The 21,876-nt window shown below is 40.5% G+C and overlaps 1 protein-coding gene across 3 annotated transcripts in view; it reads right to left on the bottom strand.

Moving 5' to 3' along the window:
* The window catches only part of CNTLN (centlein), a 207,598-nt gene that overhangs the window by 78,029 nt on the left and 107,693 nt on the right, over positions 1–21,876 (bottom strand). For all 3 annotated transcript variants that reach the window (XM_040540984.1, XM_040540985.1, XM_040540986.1), the window contains exon 13: positions 150–199. In XM_040540984.1, coding sequence (XP_040396918.1) covers positions 150–199 — 50 coding nt within the window. The remainder of the gene's footprint in view (positions 1–149; positions 200–21,876) is intronic.

The raw sequence follows: 21,876 nt of genomic DNA, 5'->3' as shown, positions 1-21,876 counted from the left end.
ATACAAAATGCACATTCAAGAAAAAAAAAAAAAGAACATTTGGAGCAAAAATAACCTGAAGACTAGTATTTCTATTAGCCTATGTACATACATATAAAATACCTGTTTCTTGTAGCAAACGTAGTTGAACTCCTGTATTCTAAACTTACCCATAGATTGGTGTACTTTCATCTGATCTAACTCCTCTTCAAGATTCAGTCTTCAAAAAAGTAAACAGAAAAAAAGTAAGAATGATGAAGCAACCATATATCTGCCACTAAGACTATTAAAACAAAATTAAACCAAAACCACATAAATATATTGCGGGGAAAAAGTTGTCAACACTCAGGAACTCTCCTAATTTGATGACAAGCAGCATACTTCAAATATAAAGAGTCATTGGTACAATAGCTCATTAAAACTTATAAACCTGAATTTATAAAATTCAGATGTAATGTTGGTGGTAACATACACTAAAAAGTTTCAGCTAGTCCTTTTTAGGTAAGGAAATACCTGAGCTAAAAACATGGAAGCCTGTTTGTGGGGGAGTAAATGGTTAGCCTCAGGGGAAAGTACCAGTCCACCTTACACAGATAGATCTTACTGTTCCTCTTTGTCCAGCAACTATTTGAAAAACTTATTGACAGAATCTGTCCCTACCTTTTCTAGCTTTGATCTGCCACTATATGACTAGTATAGTTTTTTCTGTAGTATCAAGCAGCTAAGGTCTGTACTGCAAATCACATGAATTACTGAAGTGGTGTTTAATGTTTTATAGAATTACTTATATATAAAGTTGCCAGGATAACAATGCTAAAGCTTCAAAGTCAAATTGGGAAATGCTAGATTTAACCATGTTACTTTGAATGGCTCATTTATATTTGTTTTCTGACCTAATATTTAAACACATAGTTGCAGACTATTTTAGCACTAGGATGTGACCTCTTTTAGGTTAGGATCCTACAGCACAGACAGCAGTCATTTAGTGTGCAGAATGTACTTAAAATATAACCTTATATCCTGTACACATACACTTTATTGTAGGTCTGCTCTGAAGGCTGGATTGCTGATCTCCTCACAGCCTTTTTTGGTGTACTCAAAACAGCAGCAACTAAATGCTTCATAAGAGATTAATTTTCTTTACAAAATCCCTCTGAGATAGACAAAATAAAATCAGGACAAAATACCTGCTAACTTAAGGAATGGGTTTAAAAATGAGTCTTCTGTTTTCTAAAGCACTTTATATGTTTAACGCTTCTCTCAGCTGTAAATCTAAGTATTGCAATTCACATTCCCTAGTCTCACGTGGAAACCATCACAAATACAAAGAAAATGAGAAACACACACACACACACACACACAAAAGTAACTTGTTTTGCATGACACATGACTCCAGCTATATTCAGGATCACTCAGCTTCACAGGTTTACTTTCTTTGCTTTTCATTTATTCTCCATGCCTCAGTCATCATTAGCTTTTATTACACAGACCACAGTGGCCTTTACCCCTACACTAACTGCTCCTCATTGCAAGCTACTCATCTTGTGAACTGAATGGCAAGCTACTGCCTTGTTAAAACATTCTATATGCAATTAAAGACTATATTTAACATTATATGTTCTCTATGTACAGGTGGAGGCTGGTGACAACTGGTGTCCCTCGGGGGTCTGTCTTGGGACCAGTACTGTTTAATATATTTATCAGTGACATAGACAGTGGGATCGAGTGCACCCTCAGCAAGTTTGCAGATGACACCAAGCTGAGTGATGCAGTCAATACAACAGGAGGAAGGGATGCCATCCAAAGGGACCTGGGCAGGCTGGAGAAGTGGGCCCATGTGAATCTCAGGAGGTTCAACAAGTCCAAGTGCAAGGTGCTGCACCTGGGTTAGGGGCAATCCCAGACATGAGCACAGACTGGGAGAAGAACTCACTGAGAGCAGCCCTGCAGAGAAGGACTTGGGGGTTCTGCTGGATGAAAAGCTCGACATGAGCCAGCAGCGTGCACTTGCAGCCCAGAAGGCCAACTGTGTCCTGGGCTGCATCAGGGGTGGTCAGCAGGTGTAGGGAGGGGACTGTCCCCCTCTGGTCTGCCCTTGCCAAGAGGTTGGACCTGGAGTGCTGCATCCAGGTCTGGGGCCCCCAGCACAAGAAAGATGTGGGTCTGTGTTTCTCAGTCAGATAATGACAGGACATGGTCAGGGGTATGGTTTTAAACTAAAATAGGGGAGATTTAGATTAGAGGTATCCTTGTTTCCACTAGGATAGAGTTAATTTCCCTCCAAATAGCTTGTATGGTGCTGTGTTTTGGATTAGGATGAGAATAATATTGATAACACACTGATGTTTTAACTGTTGCAAAGCAGTGCTTACACAGAGCCAAGGACTTTTCAGATTCTCACAAATGCCCAGCCAGCGAGGAGGCTGGGGGTGCACAAGGAGCTGGGAGGGGACAGAAGCAGGACAGCTGGCCCAGGCTGGCTAAAGGGATGTCCCAGACCATATGGCGTCACACTGAGCAATTATATGAGGTGTCTGGCCAGGGTGGGGGGGACTGCTGCTCAGGGATGGGATGGGCACGAGTCAGCAGGTAGTGAGCAAATGCATTGTTCATCACTTCTTTTGTACACATTATCATTATTATTATTATTTCTTTTCTGCTCTAATAAACTTTCTTTATCTCAACCCACAAGTTTTTACTTTTTTTCCAATTCTTTCTCCCATCCTGCTGCAGGGAGATTGGGGAAGGGGTAGGGGAAAGGGAGCAAACAACTCTGTGCTGCTTATCTGTCAGACAGGTTAAACCACAGCAAGAGGTTAGAAGGAAATTCTTCACTGTGAGGGTGGTGAGGCACTGGAACAGGTTGCCCAGAGAAGCTGTGGATGCCCCATCCCTGGAGGTGTTCAAGGCCAGGCTGGATGGGGCTTTGAGCAACCTGGTCTGGTGGGAGGTGTCACTGCCCGTGGCAGGGGGGTTGGAACGGGATGGTCTTTAAGGTCCCTTTCAACCCAAACCATTCTGTGATTCTGTGATATGAATGCAAGGGAGTGAATTAAAGTTATTTTAGAATCCTTCCTGTACCTTTGTCTTCTCAGCATGTTAGTTTTCAACTTTAAAAATATTATTTGAAGGAACATGTTTACAGACATATAAATGCACCCACTTGCATACTACTCCCCTATACACTAGCTAAGTGGCAAAGAAACAACACTTGTACAAGATTTTTAAAAATAGTTAACATATACAAAAACTTTTAGAGTGATAAAAGACGTGGAAGTAAAGAAATAATCTGAAATAAGTAAAGATTGTGAAATAGACTTCCATGAAAGTTAAGGTATATCTAAGCTAGAAATATTTCAGGTTAGCCTAGAGAAGAAATTGCAATGTATCATACAGGATCCAGTCCATACAAGTCATTGAATGGCTTGCAAGAGTGTTAGAAATGAGCCCATGGGCCATCCATGGGTCCTGATGGGATGCATCCACGTGTGCTGAGGGAGCTGGCGGAGATGATCCTGGAGAACAGGAGAGGTGCCTGAAGATTGGAGGATAGCCAATGTCACTCTGGTCTTCAAGAAGGGCAAGAAGGAGGATCCAGGAAATTACAGGCCAGTCAGTCTCACCTCTGTCCCTGGAAAGGTGTTGGAACAGCTTGTTCTGGATGTCATCTCCAAGCAATTGGAAGAGAAGAAGGTTATGAGCAGTAAGTAGTCAGCATGAATTCACCAAGGGGAAATTGTGCTCGACCAACCTTGTTGCCTTCTATGATGGCATCACCAGCTGGGTAGACGGGGAGAGAGCAGTGGATGTCATCTACCTTGACTTTAGCAAGGCTTTCAATACTGTCTCCCATGACATCCTGATAGCAAAGCTGAGAAAATGTGGGATAGAGGAGTGGACAGTAAGGTGGGTTGAGAACTGGCTGACTGGCCGAGCTCAGAGAGTGGTGATCAGCAGCGCAGAGTCCGGCTGGAGACCTGTGACTAGTGGTGTTCCCCAGGGGTCGGTGCTGGGTCCAGTCTTGTTCATCGACAACCTTAATGAGGGAATAGTGTCTGCCCTCAGCAAGTACGCCGATGACAAAGCTGGGAGGAGTGGCTGACACGCCAGAAAGTTGTGCTGCCATTCAGCGAGATCTGGACAGACCGGGGAGATGGGCAAGAAGAAACCAAATGAGGTTTAACAAGAGCAAGTGTAGAGTCCTGCACCTGGGAAGGAACAACCGGATGTATCTGTACAGGCTGGGGGATGACCAGCTGGAGAGGAGCTCTGAGGAGAAGGACCTGGGGGTCCTGGTGGACAACAGGTTGACCATGAGCCAGCAGTGTGCCCTGGTGGCCAAGAAGACCAATGGAATCCTGGTGTGCATTAAAAGGAGTGTGGCCAGCAGGTCAAGGGAGATGATCCTCCCTCTCTACTCTGCCCTGGTCAGGCCTCACCTAGAGTACTGTGTCCAGTTCTGGGCTCCCCAGTACCAAAAAGACAGGGATCTCCTGGGAAGAGTCCAGCGGAGGGCCACAAAGATGATACGGGGCCTGGAGCATCTTCCCTATCACAGAATCACAGAATCATTTAGGTTGGAAGAGACCTCCAAGATCACCTAGTCCAACCTCTGACCTAACACTAACAAGTCCTCCACTAAACTATGTCACTAAGCTCTAAACCTAAACATCTTTTAAAGACCTCCAGGGATGGGGACTCAACCACTTCCCTGGGCAGCCCATTCCAATGCCTAACAACCCTTTCAGTAAAGAAGTTCTTCCTAATATCCAAGCTAAACCTCCCCTGGCACAACTTTAGCCCATTCCCCCTTGTCCTGTTACCAGGCACGTGGGAGAATAGACCAACCCCCACCTCACTACAGCCTCCTTTAAGGTATCTGTAAAGAGCGATAAGGTCGCCCCTGAGCCTCCTCTTTTCCAGACTGAACAATCCCAGCTCCCTCAGCTGCTCCTCGTAAGAGTTGTTCTCCAGACCCCTCACCAGCTTCGTTGCCCTTCTCTGGACTCGCTCGAGCACCTCCATGTCCTTCTTGTAGTGAGGGGCCCAAAACTGAACACAGTACTCGAGGTGTGGCCTCGCCAGAGCCAAGTACAGGGGGATAACCACTTCCCTAGTCCTGCTGGCCACACTGTTTCTGATACAAGCCAGGATGCTGTTGGCCTTCTTGGCCACCTGAGCACACTGCTGGCTCATATTCAGCCGACTATCAACCAATACTCCCAGGTCCTTCTCTGCCAGGCAGCTTTCTAACCACTCATCTCCCAGCCTGTAGCGCTGCTTGGGGTTGTTGTGCCCCAGGTGCAGGACCTGGCACTTGGCCTTGTTGAACTTCATACAGTTGGCCTCAGCCCATCGGTCCGGCCTATCCAGATTCTCCTGCAGAGCCTTCCTACCCTCAAGCAGATCGACACTATGAGGAAAGACTGAGAGATCTGGGTCTGTTCAGCCTTGAGGAGAGAAGACTGAGAGGGGATCTTATCAATGTTTATAAATATCTTAAGTGTGGGAGACAAAGGAATTTGGCCAACCTCTTTTCAGTGGTTTGTGGGGATAGGACAAGGGGCAATGGCCACAAAATGGATCACAGGAAGTTCCTAACCAACATGCGAAATAACTTCTTCACGGTGAGGGTGATGGAGCACTGGAACAGGCTGCCCAGGCAGGTTGTGGAGTCTCCTTCTCTGGAGATATTCAAGGCCCGTCTGGACGCCTACCTGGGCAGCCTGCTCTAAGGAACCTGCTTTGGCAGCGGGGTTGGACCCGATGATCTCTTGAGGTCCCTTCCAACCCCTACAATTCTGTGATTCTGTGAAATACCCAAATGGGTCATACCAGGGCTGGATCCATCCACCACCAGTGCTCTGTCTCCAGCAGAGGCAAAAGCAGATGTTACTTCAGGAGAGTGCAGAAGCCTAACCATTTCTACAGTTTCATCCCCATTTTTCCATACTGAAAAAGGCACCTAAGCACTTCCCTTTATTTTCTCTGCTTTAACTGGCTCTCTGTTGCTAAAAGTATCTTTCCTCCTATCCCACAGAAATGGGATTTCTTTATGGCTTTTCATGTGTAGCCTTGTCAAAGGCTTTTGGAAAATACAGGTTAGATTTTATTCACGTGGTTACTGTTACCCTTTTGCAATTCCAGTAGGTTCAGGAAACAGAGTTTCCATTTACAGAAGACACACTAAGTCCTTCCCAGCAAAATTGGGTTGATCTGTGTTCATTGATCTCTCTCCCTCTCATTCTCTCCTGTTTTAAAGACAGACTGCCATGTTCCCACGTAGGAAGCAGTCAGGCTTACTGGTCTGCAGCTCCCTCTGGAGCTCTTTTAGTAGATGGGATTTAACAGTGGCAACATGCCAGTCCATTGGCACAGTGGCTGTTTACAATGAGGTTCCAGTTCAGTAATTTCATACTTGAACTTCCTCATACTCACTGGGTGTGAAGATATTACCATCAAGACATTAACAACTGGCTTATCTACTTGGCCTCATTATTGCTGTATGGTTATTTCAAACACATCTAACACTTCTGGTCTATCTGCTAGAAAGAACAGAGGGGCTGTTGACATTTTCCTAGCATCTTCAGCAGAGAAGACTGACACAAAGATTCACTGAGATACTCTTTTATGGCCTTGTAATCCCAGTGTATCCTTTTACACTGTTACCATTAAGCAAACCTACAAGTTTCCTAATTGGCTTATTTTTCACATCATTTAAGCAAAATTACACTAACGTAGTTTAAGCATCCTTAAAAAACACTCTTGAAGAGTTCTTTTAGCCTTCTCATCTTTCTACTTGCCTTTAAACTGCCATTTTTTATTGGTTTTCCTGTTCGCACCAAAGCAAGCTTACACTTTAAATGTTGTTTTTTTGTAGTGAGGTCCACATAAGCTACCCAGCTGAACTGCTTTGTTTTTTGTTTGTTTGGTTGTTTTTATTAGCTCTTTAAAAAAAAATAAAAAAAATTGCGATATGTATTTTAACTGCATTATATCAAAAAATATAAATCTAGTTCAGTTTTCTACAATTCACAACAACAATACTATAGCCTGCATATTTTGGCAAAAGAGAGCAGCTCAAGAAAAAAGAGGAAAGGGTGTAATCTGGTCTTCTTTGCAGAGGTAGTGTGATTGCAACTTTCCCCAGGAACAAGTGAATATGATCAGTTGGAAGAAGCATCAAAGAAGGGTCAAGTGAGAAACTTTCTGAGGAGTAAGATGGGACTTTGAGGAATTCAAGGTAACTGAAGTCACGTAAAACTGCTGAAGTATAATGCAACACTCAAAGAAATGATTCAACCTGAAAAAAGGGAAGGGGGAGGAGGGGGGGGAGAGAAATACTTTCGACCCTTTCATTTACACCATCACCTCACTTTAAGAAGATACTGTTAGCTTGTGTCTAGTGGAATTTACAGTTGTGCTTTGAAAACCTTTGGTACATTTTCTTAAAACTGTATCTGTCAAGACAAAACAGATCTTCATCCAGGCTTCATCCTGTACCAGATTAGGTACTTGAAGAGAACTGTGATCCAGCTGCATGGATTCTAGTGACACGAGATGCCTCCCTCACTTACTGAGGGTGAAAGAGGGATTGCCTCTGCAATCCTTCATCTCAAAGGATCAAAAATAAGCTGGTGTGTGGTAATGAAGAATACTAACCTACTAGAAGTAGAGTCAGAACAGCAGCATCAAAGTTCAGATACTGTGAATAACAGCTTCCAGTACTCTTTTAGAAGATTAAGATAGTATTTGCTGTAATTATCTTGAGCATATACTCACTGATTTGCAGCATTTTTTTGCATAGTCCAGTTTTGATTAACACATCAAAAAAATGGAAAGAAGAAATGCTTAAGGTTTTGATACTAACTGAAAAGGGATTTTTTTAGGGCATTGAAAAACTTGTGTTTGATTTACCAAGTGCTGAGCAAAGGGCATCGTGTTTATGTCATCTGAAAAGACCCAAGACATAAACTGAAGCTGAGAGACGGAATCTTTGAAGATATTTCTACAGTGGAAAGGTAGTTTCTCTGTGAAGTGTTTCTAGCTGATTATAGTCTCGAGGCACTGATACTGGAAAGAAGTCTTTCAACATTAGTACATGCCACCTCCATCTTTGCTAGTAGAAGTACTGAGAGTTAAGGTAGGCAATTCTGAAGATGACGTATATTTTAGATGTCTCATATAAATCTCCATATAACTGTGCTTTTAGCATTTTTTTTATTTTATTAGGATTGATCAACAAATTTCACATTTTACAATTACATACAAGGCTGACTTTAAAAAAAAGTAGTATACTTTAAATTTTTTGGATTATATCAAACAATTTTTTTCCTGTTAAGTAGTTTTTAAAAAACAGAAAGAAATTATTTTTTCCCTTAGCAGATTAGATTCATTATCTTTCCTGTTTCAGATTATAATAATGGGTGGAACAAGTATTTGAGCATCTCTTCTCTCAGTAGGGAAATTCATCAGTAAGTGTGCTTAGGAACTCTGTGAGAAGAACAAATCTACAAAAATATGGAAACAGTCAACTGTCTGCTTTATAAAGCAGTAACACAGAACACAGAGGATGCTTTCAGCTTCACAAGTCTCCTAAGGACAATATTTACTTGAAAAACAGGGTGTTTCCTAGTTCTCTTTTTCATAATAAGTATGTTTTTGCTTAAGCAAGCAAATACAGAAATATAGCATACAAAATTTATAAATGCTGTTTTAAGGGAAAAATAATTTTCTTCAATTTTTTTGCCTTTTTACAATTAAAACTGTTACACTGTACGGTTGTATTTAAGTTCATGTGCTATTTTCAATCAGAATCTCATAATTACATCTTATTCACTACTACATCTGCTAGTACACAACAAAAGAACTAACTTTCTAAGCATTTAAAAGAAACAGATTTTACATTCCATTTGCACGGGGAAGGTCTAGAAAAAGGATTTAATTTAGAGTACCCCGTACAGAAGAAGAAATATGATATTCGTAAAGAAATGCTGCTAAGCAAAATATACACAACATCAACTGAAGAAAAAAATCAAGCAAGTCAGGAATGAAAAAGGAAAAACGAATCAGCCCTGCAGTTTGGAAGAGGAAGAGGAAAAAACTGACTCGGAAGACAAGACAACAGAAGAGATTATGGTTCTAAAATCAGTACATACAGCAATGTAGAACTCTAAAGAAAGTCTGGGATATTCACAACAGGAAAACAAATTTTTCTTTAGAAAAAAATGGTTTGCTCTACAGACTCAGAGGCGATGAACCTTTGAACCAATAATTCAACAAAGAATGATGAGATTTAAGTACAATGGAAATATCCAGATCAAGAAGAAAGACAAACAAACCGGAATGTGAGTATAAATTGATCACTACCAATTCATGATAAATTCACAACTTGGCATTTTTTTTCTTGACAAAGTCAAAGGTAACTACTGCATTTTAAAGTCTGTCATATACGTACTGTGTATTCACTCTACTGTGTAAATCAGCTTTAAAAAGAGATGTTCCTAAAATATAATTTTAAACAATAGTGAGATTTGGACACAACCTTCGTGCAAATGTTCATCAAATACTGTGAAGTATTCAGAAAACTTATACAATCTTTCATATTGATATGTGGAGTAGTTGAAACCATGCAGGGCATTCAAACTCCAGAATTCCATAAATAAGCACTTAAGCATTAATAAATTGATTGATAACAACTAAAAATAGAAATAAAAGCTAACAATTTCAGTGTGTTTCAAAAGCAATAAAAAACTGCTCAAAGTCATCTCTGAAAATTGGCAGAAAACATATTCTAGCTGCATACATGAAAAACCTTAGGCAAAGGCAATTCACTACTAGGCATATCTATTAGTAATCCAGATGATAAGAAAAAAGTAACCACACAATTAAACTTTATCAAGCTTCATTAAATTCAGAGTCTAAATTCATATCTGCAATCATAATGCTAACACAGCCACTTCTTAGAAGGTTGCCAACCGTATCCTGGGGTGCATCAAGCACAGCATTGCTAGTTGGTCAAGGGAAGTGATTGTCCTGCTCTACTCTGCACTGGTGTGGCCTCACCTCAAGAACTGTGTGCAGTTCTGGGCACCACAGTACAAAAAGGATGTAAAAGTGTTGGAGAGTGTCCAGAGGAGGGTTACAAAGATGGTGAAGGGCCTAGAGGGGAAGGCATATGAGGAGCACCTGAGGCCACTTGGCCTGTTCAGCCTGGAAAAGAGGAGACTGAGGGAAGACCTCATTGCGTTCTACAGCTTCCTCACAAGGGGGAGTGGAAGGCCAGGCGCCGATCTATTCTCCTTAATCACCAGTGATAGGACCCACGGGAATGGTGTCAAGCTGAGGCAGGGGAGGTTTAGGCTGGACATCAGGAAGAGGTTCTTCACCGAGAGGGTGGTCGCACACTGGAACAGGCTTCCCAGGGACATAGTCACTGCACCAAGCCTGTCTGAATTTAAGAAGAGTTTGGACTATGCACTTAGTCACATGGTCTAAAATTTTGGGTAGACCTGTGTGGTGCCAGGAGATGGACTCGATGATCCTTATGGGTCTCTTCCAGCTCCGGATATTCTATGATTCTATGTAGTGTTGAAATTGCACAATGATCTATCACTTGGCCTGTATCTAGACAGTCTTTACATGTATATGTTCATTTCTATCAGATTGGCTTGCTGGTTGTGCTTTTTTTTTTTTTTTTTTTTTTCCAAAAAGGTATGAGAAGTTTTCAGAACATGGTGAACAATTAGTTTTTTCTGGTAGGACTGGGAAACCTTTTTCTGTCCTGTTTAGTTTATAAAGTTTCTGGAATCTTAAAGAAAGCTGTACAACTGAAAAATTTACTCTTGATACTTACAGCAAATCCCTACCAACTTTGCTGATAATGAAGGTTCATAACTTTGCTGATAATGAAGGTTACATAAGTGGATTGCATGATTGCTATTTCTAATTTTAAGAATACACTAATCTATACCTATTACATGGACTAAAAATCTTATGTACGATATATATTCAGCTCCTACACATGGTTTTCTGCTCAGGACCACTTCTTAAAGATGGAGAAAAGAAAAAAAAAACAAACACGCCAGCTTTCAATGTGCTTTGTAAGAGTTACTAAACCAGTGGACAAAAAAAAAATCAGAATTTATGACTCCCTACAAAAAAATACATTGCTCTTATTTATATTCAAATGTTGTTTTCCAGCATCTTTCCTGAGTTCAAATGATAACCCACCAGATGGGAGAAAGGGGTCTTAAGCCATAGTAAGCCAACAATATGCTACATTGATTTTTTACCCTTAAGCACACCTGAAATTGCATCAAGGACTTCAGCCTTCTGCAAAGAGAGGTTATGCTGCATATGTAAGTATATCTGGTAACATTTGACTCTGTTTGTTCAGTAATTCTTTCTCAACAACAAACATTTTCTCATCTCCTTCCAAAACAAGTCAAAAACCCAAAGCGACCTTCTGACAATATAACCCATTTCAAAATATTTTTTAGGTTTGTTCTGTTGACAAGAAACAATCCAGATCCTTTACAGGAGTAGAATCATAGAATCATTAGGGTTGGAAAAGACCTCCAGGATCATCTAGTCCAACCATCCCCCTACCACCAATATCATCCACTAAATCATGTCCCTAAGTACCAAGTCCAACCTTTCCTTAAACACCCCCAGGGATGGTGACTCCACCACCTCCCTGGGCAACCTGTTCTAATGCCTGACTGCTCTTTCTGAGAAGAAATGTCGCCTAATTTCTGATCTAAACCTCCCCTGGCACGACTTGAGGCTATTCCCTCTAGTCCTATCTCTAGTTACCTGTGAGAAGAGGCTGCCCCCCAGCTCCCCACACCTTCCTTTCAGGTAGCTGTAGATAGCAATAAGGTCTCCCCTGAGCCTCCTCTTCTCCAGACTAAACAACACCAGTTCCCTCAGCTGCTCCTCACAGGACTTGTGTTCCAGGCCCTTCACCAGCTTCGTAGCCCTTCTCTGGACACACTCCAGGGACTTGATGTCCTTCTTGTAGTGGGGGCGCCCAAAACTGAACACAGTACTCAAGGTGCGGCCTCACCAGAGCAGAGTACAGGGGGACAATCACCTCCCTGCTCCTGCTGGCTACACTATTCCTGATACAAGCCAGGATGCCGTTGGCCTTCTTGGCCACCTGGGCCCACTGCCGACTCATGTTCAGGTGAGCATCAACCAGCACCCCAGATCCTTTTCCTCTGCACAGCTTTCCAGCCACTCTGCCCCAAGCCTGTAGCGCTGCATGGGGTTGTTGTGACCAAAGTTCAGGACCCAGCACTTAGCCATGTTGAACCTCATCCCATCGTCTGCAAACTTGCTGAGGGTGCACTCAATTCCCTCGTACAAATCATCAATAAAGATATTAAAAAGGATGGGCCCCAACACCGACCCCTGGGGAACACCACTGGTGACCAGTCGCCTGCTGGATTTCACTCCATTCACCACCACTCTCTGGGCTTGGCCTTCCAGCCAGTTTTTAACCCAGTAAAAACTGTACCTGTCCAAGCCATGGGTTTCCAGTTTTTCCAGAAGAATACTGTGGAAGACTGTGTCAAGAGCTTTGCTGTTCTAAATTATACGGTCAGGGTAACAACTTTCAACACCTTCCTAGCTAAGGAGAAGTCAACAAGTCCTTGACCTAGCAGGAATCAGCACCTGAACTTTGCAGGAATCTGACTGGCACTTCCTAGAAGGCTGCCAGTATCTTCTAACATGGCAGATGAGAAGAAGAATCATGTCTTTGTTTTAACTCTGTAAGCCAATATTGATGCATACATAATATCCTGAGAACAACCTCAACATGTTTTGCTTACTACCGATAACATGATAAAAGTTATTCTTCTTTTCTGCATCACATATATAAAATAGGCACCTAAGAGGAGCAGGGAATGGCATCCAGTTTTATGTACCAATTCTTCGTTTATATTTTCCAACTACGATTGTGCCACAGCCTCATTTGGCAATATTAAAAAAAGGACGGGTAAGAAATTGAAGGAGATCAAATCTATCCATTTGATTGTTTATGCTGGTATTTCATACATTTTTAAACGTACTGACTTTGACCCATAATTATAGTATTGGCTCTTGCCATATCATCCAATATTCTGAATTCTATTTTATCGCAATATAATAAAGGAGGAGTAACCAAAAGTATTATTTTCATAATACTCAAATATTCACCCACTTGGAATTTAGAAAGAGGTAGCATAATAAAAAATGTACTACAGAATCAGTTTTGCCAAACGAATTACTTCTGATTTCTTTTAGATTATAGCTATGCATCAGCAAGAAATTCTCTATAACAGTTGCTTACTTATCAAGTTACTGGAATAGGCGAAATGCTCATACCATCTGCATATAAGCAGGGCTTCTGCAAAATATACCTTCTTGCTAAAACAAAATTTCCTAGCACTCATCATTTTTAACTGTCAGCAGTTCTAAAGATACCATCAGGAGCCCTCACACAGCTCCAGATCTAAGGTACACATACACATGTGCACTTGCGTCTCAACGCATTAAAGAAATGGTAATTTAGAAAGATAGACTGAACTATAACATAAACTTTCTGCCTGCACTTATCAGTTTAAATGGCTCCTTCCTTCAAGAGTTACTGACCCTAGGTTAACCCACTGCCAAAGGACTGTAGTTAGTCCTCTAGCAAACCACTGCCTCAAGAGTAATACACATCCCATAGGTCAGCCATTGCTCATCAGCAGCTTTTGGCATTCACAGGTAAGGCCAACAGGAGACTCCTACACTTCTCTGCATAAAGATAAAAGGAATTAAGAGAGCAGGCTCATGGTAGTCTAAAATAAACATCCAAACAAACAATAAAACTTTTTTCCCGTTGTCCCAGGGAATTTTATCTGGAAAATAAAACCAAGCACAGAATCTATTTTCTAATAGAGCTGAATACGTAAGAAGGTATAACCCACTGAGGAAACTGACTCCTTCCCAAGGATTACAGGTTGTAAGACTGCAGCAGGATGACTCTTTGGAGAAATAAGCAGAACCAACCACAATCTCCTAATACATACTGTTGCTGTTTTTGACAGATATCAGGGGGCTAGTCCAGGAGCTGCTGCAGTTAGGAAAGCCTTCCTATAAGTCTAAAAGGTAGCTGCTGCCTTTTCAAACGTTTTCCTCCAGAGTCATTTAAGTTTGTTAAAGACTGGAAAGCCAAATTAAGAAGAAAATCAAAGAGAAAAAAGACTGTTAAAAAAGTTTTGCACATTTTTTATCAGGGTCCTTGAAAGGGGACGTTAGTGTTGCTTATTACTGTAATGAAAATAAGTAAGTTTTAAAGACACTGAGTCAAAGTTGTGCAAGAGTATTTTTTTTCTTATAGAAAGCTTAAGCCAAATAGGTTAAAAATTCTTACAGGTAAAACAGGACAATGGAAGAAACTGTTTTCTTTCCCCCAGAAAAAAAATTAAAAAAAAAAAAAAAGGAGCTTAAGAAGAAAGACAGCAGATCAACGTGGAAAGGACTTCTAGGTAAGCAAAACTGAACAGTACTTTCTGTCCATGAATCTTCAAAAGCGTAAAAATCCTATTCCGTAATATCTGAGTAGAATGCACATGCACACTAAGCATACTTTTGTAAAGAGTCTTTAAAAAAAAAAAAAACACAGGAAAAGGCTCTGGTAAATCAGAATGGGGAGTCTGACATGTCGTAATGCAAATGATAATTTTAATTTTTCACTCCTGAAAAATTGTTTAAGACTCGTGAGAACCAAATTAGGCACAAACTTTATCCAACATCTGAAATCCTACTCTGACAGAAATTTTTCACTTTGTTCCTACAGCATTATGATTCAAGAACATTTGCCTGCAGTAAGGGTAAAATACGCTTTTTTCATGGGGCTGTATATCTATGTGTCAACTGACAGCCTTGGGAGGTGAGAGTAAACCTTGGAGCAGGTGTTTGATCTAGACTGTGTGAGAGAGCAAAAACCATTACATATGTCTGGGGATAATGCTGCCAAAAGAAGAGTAAAGCAAAAAGTACTAGCATTACTTACATTTTGTGAACATTCAAGCTATCCAGAATGATTTACTAGAATTTCTTTACAGCAAGAAAATTGTAAACTTACAGTTTATACAAGAATATAGAGAAACTTGCATTTTTAATTAGCCAAGGAAATGGAATATTTGACTATACAGAGTCAGTGAACTATCTATCTTAGGTCATACATTCACTCTGCAAAATATGTCTTTATCATTCTCGTTTCCCAATTCAGTCACTCATAGGATGGATGAAAATTGCAGGAAGCAATATCTGTTGGTGCTAAGTAAAGTCTGTCTGATTTACAACCCACATTCAGGAGTGAGAAAGAATAAAAGCAACTCCTCCACACCAATCCAATGGCTGTTCAGATAACAAAAAACTGAACAGTACCATCGTTGTCACGAATGAGCTTTGAGATATGTTTCAAATTAATAGTCACTTGGAAACCAAGGATGCGCTAGTGACTGGTGACTAGTTTCAACGTACAGCACAACCTTAACTTGTAAAAGAATGGTAGAAAATTATGCTTACAATTTTTTACCTCCCCTCTAATAATCTTTTTTTTGTTTCACTGTAGCATGAAATTCAGCTGACCAGAAGCTGGTTTAAAAAAGTAAATTATTCTCATTATTTTAATTTGGACTTTCTGATTCCTTCATAACGACACCATCACAACAGGCTCTCTCACAAACAATGTTTACCTGTAGTTAGTTCAGAAAGGACTCAACCTGAAGGACCATGTCTGGGTTACCAGTAAAACCCGTATGCTGCAGAGAAGCACATTGAGTGAGGATGCCACTACATGAATATCAAGAGAATTACTGTCATGTCAGTGCTTTTAACCTTTGTATAAACTCACATGACCAACTGACTCAAGTCTCCACTTACCTACAACCTGGTTTTGATAAGGAGCAGCTGATCTCCAATAAAGATGCAAATCAATTTCTTAAATTGTTTCTAACAGTGGCATATTTGAGTTATAGGGAAATTTGGAAGATTCCACATTCCGTCTCCTGTGATTTTGTTTCTCAACCTCTTTGCAAAATTCACTTCTTGAAGTTCCATATGCTATTAGCAAAGATGAGATATCTAAACTTGAAAATTTGCCGTTTCCCTTCCAAAATGAGCACCAAGGAAAATAGAAGACCATCACTGTATGCTAAATTCAGCTGTATGCTGCATGAAAGTATAATCATTATAGGATTAACAACCTTCTTACTATGAAAGTTCAGTATAGTTTAACAAAATACATTAAGTACTTTATATATACTTTCTGTTTTTATATATTGGGCAACCATCAATGGAATTAAATTCAAGCAGAGTAAATGCCAGGTGCTGCACCATAGACACAAGTGCAGACAGGGAGATGAGTGGCTGGAGAGCAGCCCTGCAGAAAGGGACCTGAGGGTGCCAGTCAACAGTAGGTTCAACACAAGCCGACTGTGTGCCCTGGCACCCAGGTGGGCAAACTACATTGGGGTGCACTAAACACAACAGAGCCACCACAGAAAAGAGGTGATTCTGACGTTTTATTTAGCATTGGTGTAGTCTTGCCTTGAATATTGTTTACAGTTCTAGGCTCCAGAATATAAAAAGGGTGTTCAGGTACTTGAAGGCACCCATAGGAGGGCAGCAGGGCCGGCAGGAGGGCTGGAGGGCATGCCCCAAGAGGAGAGGCTGCGCACACTCGGGCTGTCCGGCCTGGAGAAGAGGAGGCCGAGAGGCGACCCCACGGCTCCCTGCAGCTCCCTGAGGAGGGGAAGCAGCAGGGAGGTGCCGCTCTCTGCTCCTGGTCACCGATGGCAGGGTGCACGGGCACGGCACAGAGCTGCACCAGGGGAGGGCCAGGCTGGGCGTTAGGGAACATTTCTGTGCCGTGGGGGTGGTCAGGCACTGGGACAGGCTTCCTAGCCGGGTGGTTGGTGCCCCGTGCCTCTTGGTATTCATGAGGCATTTGGACAATGACTTATTGATTTGCTTTAACTTTGGGTTAGGTCAAGCCATGTGCTTACCAGAAGTACAATACTACATATTTCTGTAACACTCAGATGAATCTACAGAAATCACTGTGATTGTCTACAACATCTACTTTTCTTTTTTTCATCTCAAACAATGCACAAAATTTATTGTTAATGAAACTTGAATTCTGCATTTCCCTGCATATTTACTGTGAAAGTACATTTAATGGCTTGACTGCATGTTTTCAGTACAACAGTCTCTTAATGTGTAAGAACGAACTGAAGTACTACAGGCTGTTTATGGAGACTTGGTTATACTACTTGGATTTTGAATACATGCCTGCACACCAGAAAAGCACCGTTGAATATGGAAGAACAAAAGAAGAACAGTGACACATCTGACTTCCAAAATCACAGTAAACCCTCAGATTTGTCTCTTAGGCAGGTCACAGGAAACTGCAAGATCTGGATGGACACTAGTAAGAAAAGTTCTAGAAACATGCTTAACAATTAAAGGTTGTTAGCCTCCTCTGCCCTGACAGATTATTCTCACAAGAAAACATTATATTTGCTTCAGATAGCTGACAAAGTGCCTTATGAAAACATAATTGAAGGAGGCTTGGTAGAAAAAAAAATAATTCTCTTCACAAAAGGGGCCATGTGAGTTTATTATGCAAAAGCCCCTAAATGAGTTCATGTGGATTTACGGTTCTGAGTTTGGTCCCATATAACGGCTTTTAAAAATGCACTACCCTGTAGTACAACAGATGCCTCCCGTTGATTACACTTTAAACTATTTTAAGGGGTTTTAGCCAACAACCACACTGTTTCAAATTCTCACTGTCATTTCACAGAACCACAAATTGGTTTGGGTTGGAAGGGACCTTAAAGATCATCCCGTTCCAACCCCGCTGCCATGTTCAGTGACACCTCCCACCAGACCAGGTTGCCCAAAGCCCCATCCAGCCTGGCCTTGAACACCTCCAGGGATGAGGCATCCACAGCTTCTCTGGGCAACCTGTGCCAGTGTCTCACCACCCTATAAGTGAAGAATTTCCTCTTAATATCTAACCTAAATCTCCCCTCTTTTAGTTTAAAACCATTGCCCCTTGTCCTATCACTATCTGCCTGTGTAAAAAATCACTCTCATCTTTTTTTCATAGGTCCCCTTTAGGCACTGAAAGGCCACAGAGAGCTCTTCCTGGAGATCACCCCTCTGATCATCTTTGTGGCCCTCCCCTGGACCTGCTCTAACAGCCCCACATCCTTCTTGTGCTGGGGGCCCCAGACCTGGATGCAGCACTCCAGGTGGGGCCTCAAGACGGCAGAATAGAAGGGGACAATCCCCTCCCTCCACTTGCTGGCCACCCCTCTCTTGATGCAGCCCAGGACGCAGTTGGCCTTCTGGGCTGCAAGTGCACACTGCTGGCTCATGTCGAGCTTTTCATCCAGCAGAACCCCCAAGTCCTTCTCTGCAGGGCTGCTCTCAGTGAGTTCTTCTCCCAGTCTGTGCTCATGTCTGGGACTGCCCCTAACCCAGGTGCAGCACCTTGCACTTGGACTTGTTGAACCTCATGAGGTTCACATGGGCCCACTTCTCCAGCTTGCCCAGGTCCCTTTGGCTGACATCCCTTCTTCCTGTTGTATTGACTGCATCACTCAGCTTGGTGTCTTCTGCAAACTTGCTGAGGGTGCACCTGATCCCACTGTCTTTGTCATTAATAAATATATTAAACAGTACTGGTCCCAAGACAGACCCCTGAGGGACACCAGTTGTCACCGGCTTCCACTTGGACATAGAGCCATTCATTTCCATTGGGCAGTATTCAGTCTCGTTAGTGAGTATGCATCTTTCTAAGTCCTTAGAACAACAGCTACAGGATTTAGGTTCTTATTGTTTTCAGTAGAGTGAAGTGATACGTTAGAGCTAGCAATCTTTTTATCCACTGAAAACCTGCAGAAATACATAATTATTTTAGCTATATTTGACTTTGTAGTCTAGTACCAGTAACTGCAGTAAAAAGTAAACAAGATCCCTGTTTAATCTAATTGCAAGGGTCACTAGATTTAATTATTTTGCAGTAAGAAGCTTCCTATGTTCTAGCACTTTTAAAACTCAGGGGAAAAAAGAAGATTACTATGCAGAGCTAATACATATGTAACACAGGCTATATTCTGTAGATAACACTTTCTAATATTGACATACCATGAAAGAATTTTGTTCTCCAATCAATTTTGGTACACAACCTAGCTATCCAATGAAACAAAGAAAAAAATTATTCCAGCATTTGGATGTTGCACACAACAATGGAAATTTTAAAACTAAAATTCTCTGAAGACCAGACATTTACTGCTCAGCTACAGAGACTGTCCAGGATATTAAAACTGAACTTTTTTCAGCCAGTTTGCTAGGAAAAAGAGACATATTCAAGAAACAGAAGAACTAATAAAGTCTAGCTTTTTGTTTCTTACTGCTGCTGTTCCAGAAGAGTAAATCCAGCTTTCCTCTACCACCCTCCTTTAAAAGCTAGAGAAGGCAAGAGGCATCGTTTGCTGCAGATTGTCAAAGTTAGATTTCTAGTTAACCCACCAGTGACATATCAGCTCACAGATTATAAGCAAGCTGCTTTGACTCCAGAAAGAATAAGAAAACAGAAATCATAATGTCTTGTTTTCCCCCAAAAAAGTGAAGTTATAAAGAAACCTTTAAATGGCCACTATAGCAGATTAAGAATGCTAACTAGCTTGCAGTGATCCCAATTTCCTATACAGATGACATGCACAGCTCAGATGAAAGAATGAGTACTAAATGTTGTTCGAATTATATAGCTCTCCCTTTAACTTGATAAGCATTTCCTCCTTACCAGAAACTGCATATGATCATACCATAAGGGCAACCAATTTCCAGTTACTTGTGAGGATAAGAATTATGTCATCATTTCATACAAGCAATCCAGAACAGAAGAGGTAAAATTGTAAAGCTTCCACAACAGTTTATAAATAGTAAAAAATATCTTTTCAATGTCTGTACACCAAAGGGTAAAGGGAAAGGGTATTCCTATACTCTGGCAAACAAGTAAATGTAATTTAATATGGAAATGATGGAAACTACAAAGTCATTTAAGCTTGCTATTTTGCAATCCAGTTGTTTAATTGTGACATTATGGACATGCAATGAATTAATTTACCCTGAATTTCAACAAAATCCAAACAATGTAGATACACAAATGAAACTGACTAATGTAGGAAGAAAATATCTAAAGACCTATCTGTCAATACAATTCTACAGAAACTAAGACAACATTTAGTACTTAATATCAAAGATTAAAAATAATCTATCTAAAAATCTGAGAACTATACACACACACGTATATATGCATTTATTCATATATATATCATTTTACACATAGATACATTTATGTCAATGATTTATCAGACATTCTAAGTCTATGCAGCTTCAAGATGCTGAATCTGAATGCACTGTTGTTGCACAGCTGAATAAAAAATTTCAAAATTTTGGTATTATTATAACTTCCTCCAAAGTTTCCAGCAGCTTCATGCAGCTGAAATTAAAATCTATTTATATAAGCTTGTGCCACCCTCCTCCTTTGCAAAGTTTTAACTGCTATTTGAAAATTACTGTTTTTCTGCTTGCTTATGGAGGAGAAAAAGTGATCAAAGCACGTTTTCCTTAACACAGAACACAAACATCAATATCAATATAACTGCTTTTGTAGCCTGCAACAATGTGTTATTTAACAGGAAATAACTACAGCATAACACAAGTATTATGTACCTCATAGGGAAAATGACCCACATGTGAAAATCAAAAACAGGAAATCCTAGCAGAGCCATGAAGTGGCTTTCACTTGGCCATTAGTGTTAACAAACATTTAAAAAATATTTAGTGAATTTATTTAAACTAACTCTTTTTGTTCCTCTTTCCAATTCTTCAATTTTGGCATGTGTTTAGCTTGCAGTTGACAGAGAATTTCTTAATACAGTGAGTTATGAGGGCTTAAAAGCTAGATTATTTTTTAGCTACGGGTTCATTTCCCAACGTGAACTTTAATTGCGATCATTTTTGCTTTTTTAGTCCAACAATGAAAAAAAGGAGATTCTACAACTTAAAATTAAATATGCACCTTTCAATCCACATAATATACATAGTGCAATATAATTTGATATTGTGGGTAAAAGAGTAAATAATGGGGAGAACTAAAACTGTTACTGTAAATAATCAGAGAATAATTATTCTGTAATGGTCTTAGTAATAATATAAACCATATTAATAGCAAAAATATTCTCTTCCTTCTAGAGGAATGTTGGGAAATTCAAGAGAAACACATGCATGAAGCACTGAACAGACACTACAAAATCACAGTTTATTGATTATTGTATTTTACCAAACTCACACACAATTGTAAGAATATACAGATACTTTCTTTTATATGCACAAGTAGCTCAAATTTATAAATCATTGATAATGGAGAGGATGCACGCCATGGCTCTGAAAAACATTACATTCCTAAGTAATACAACATGCACATACTATTCTTTACTAATCAGAAAGTAAAATATAGAAGTAACAATGCCATATATTCTGCCTCACCATTCTCCAACACCTACCCCTGACATTAGGCATTCAGAACTTCATGGAAATCAAAATTTCAAATATTTCTAAAAACAGGTGTTTAAATTTAAGTCCTAAAATCCCTATTTGTTTATCTGTGTTAGTGTCCAGCTTGAAAGGTACATAGCGTGTAACAGCTTACAGGACAGTCAAAGCAATACCTGCCTGTGATGAGAAGAAAACTTAATAAAAGGAAGGACCTGACAGAATGTAGCAACTCACACAAAGTCTTCACCAACTTCAACAAGATTTGGAATTAGGCACTATCTA

The sequence above is a fragment of the Cygnus olor genome, chromosome Z (genome assembly GCF_009769625.2).
Source record: "Cygnus olor isolate bCygOlo1 chromosome Z, bCygOlo1.pri.v2, whole genome shotgun sequence".
NCBI lineage: Eukaryota > Metazoa > Chordata > Aves > Anseriformes > Anatidae > Cygnus > Cygnus olor.
Note: the sequence above shows the minus strand (reverse complement) of the source record. Positions and strands in the feature narration are given on the sequence as shown.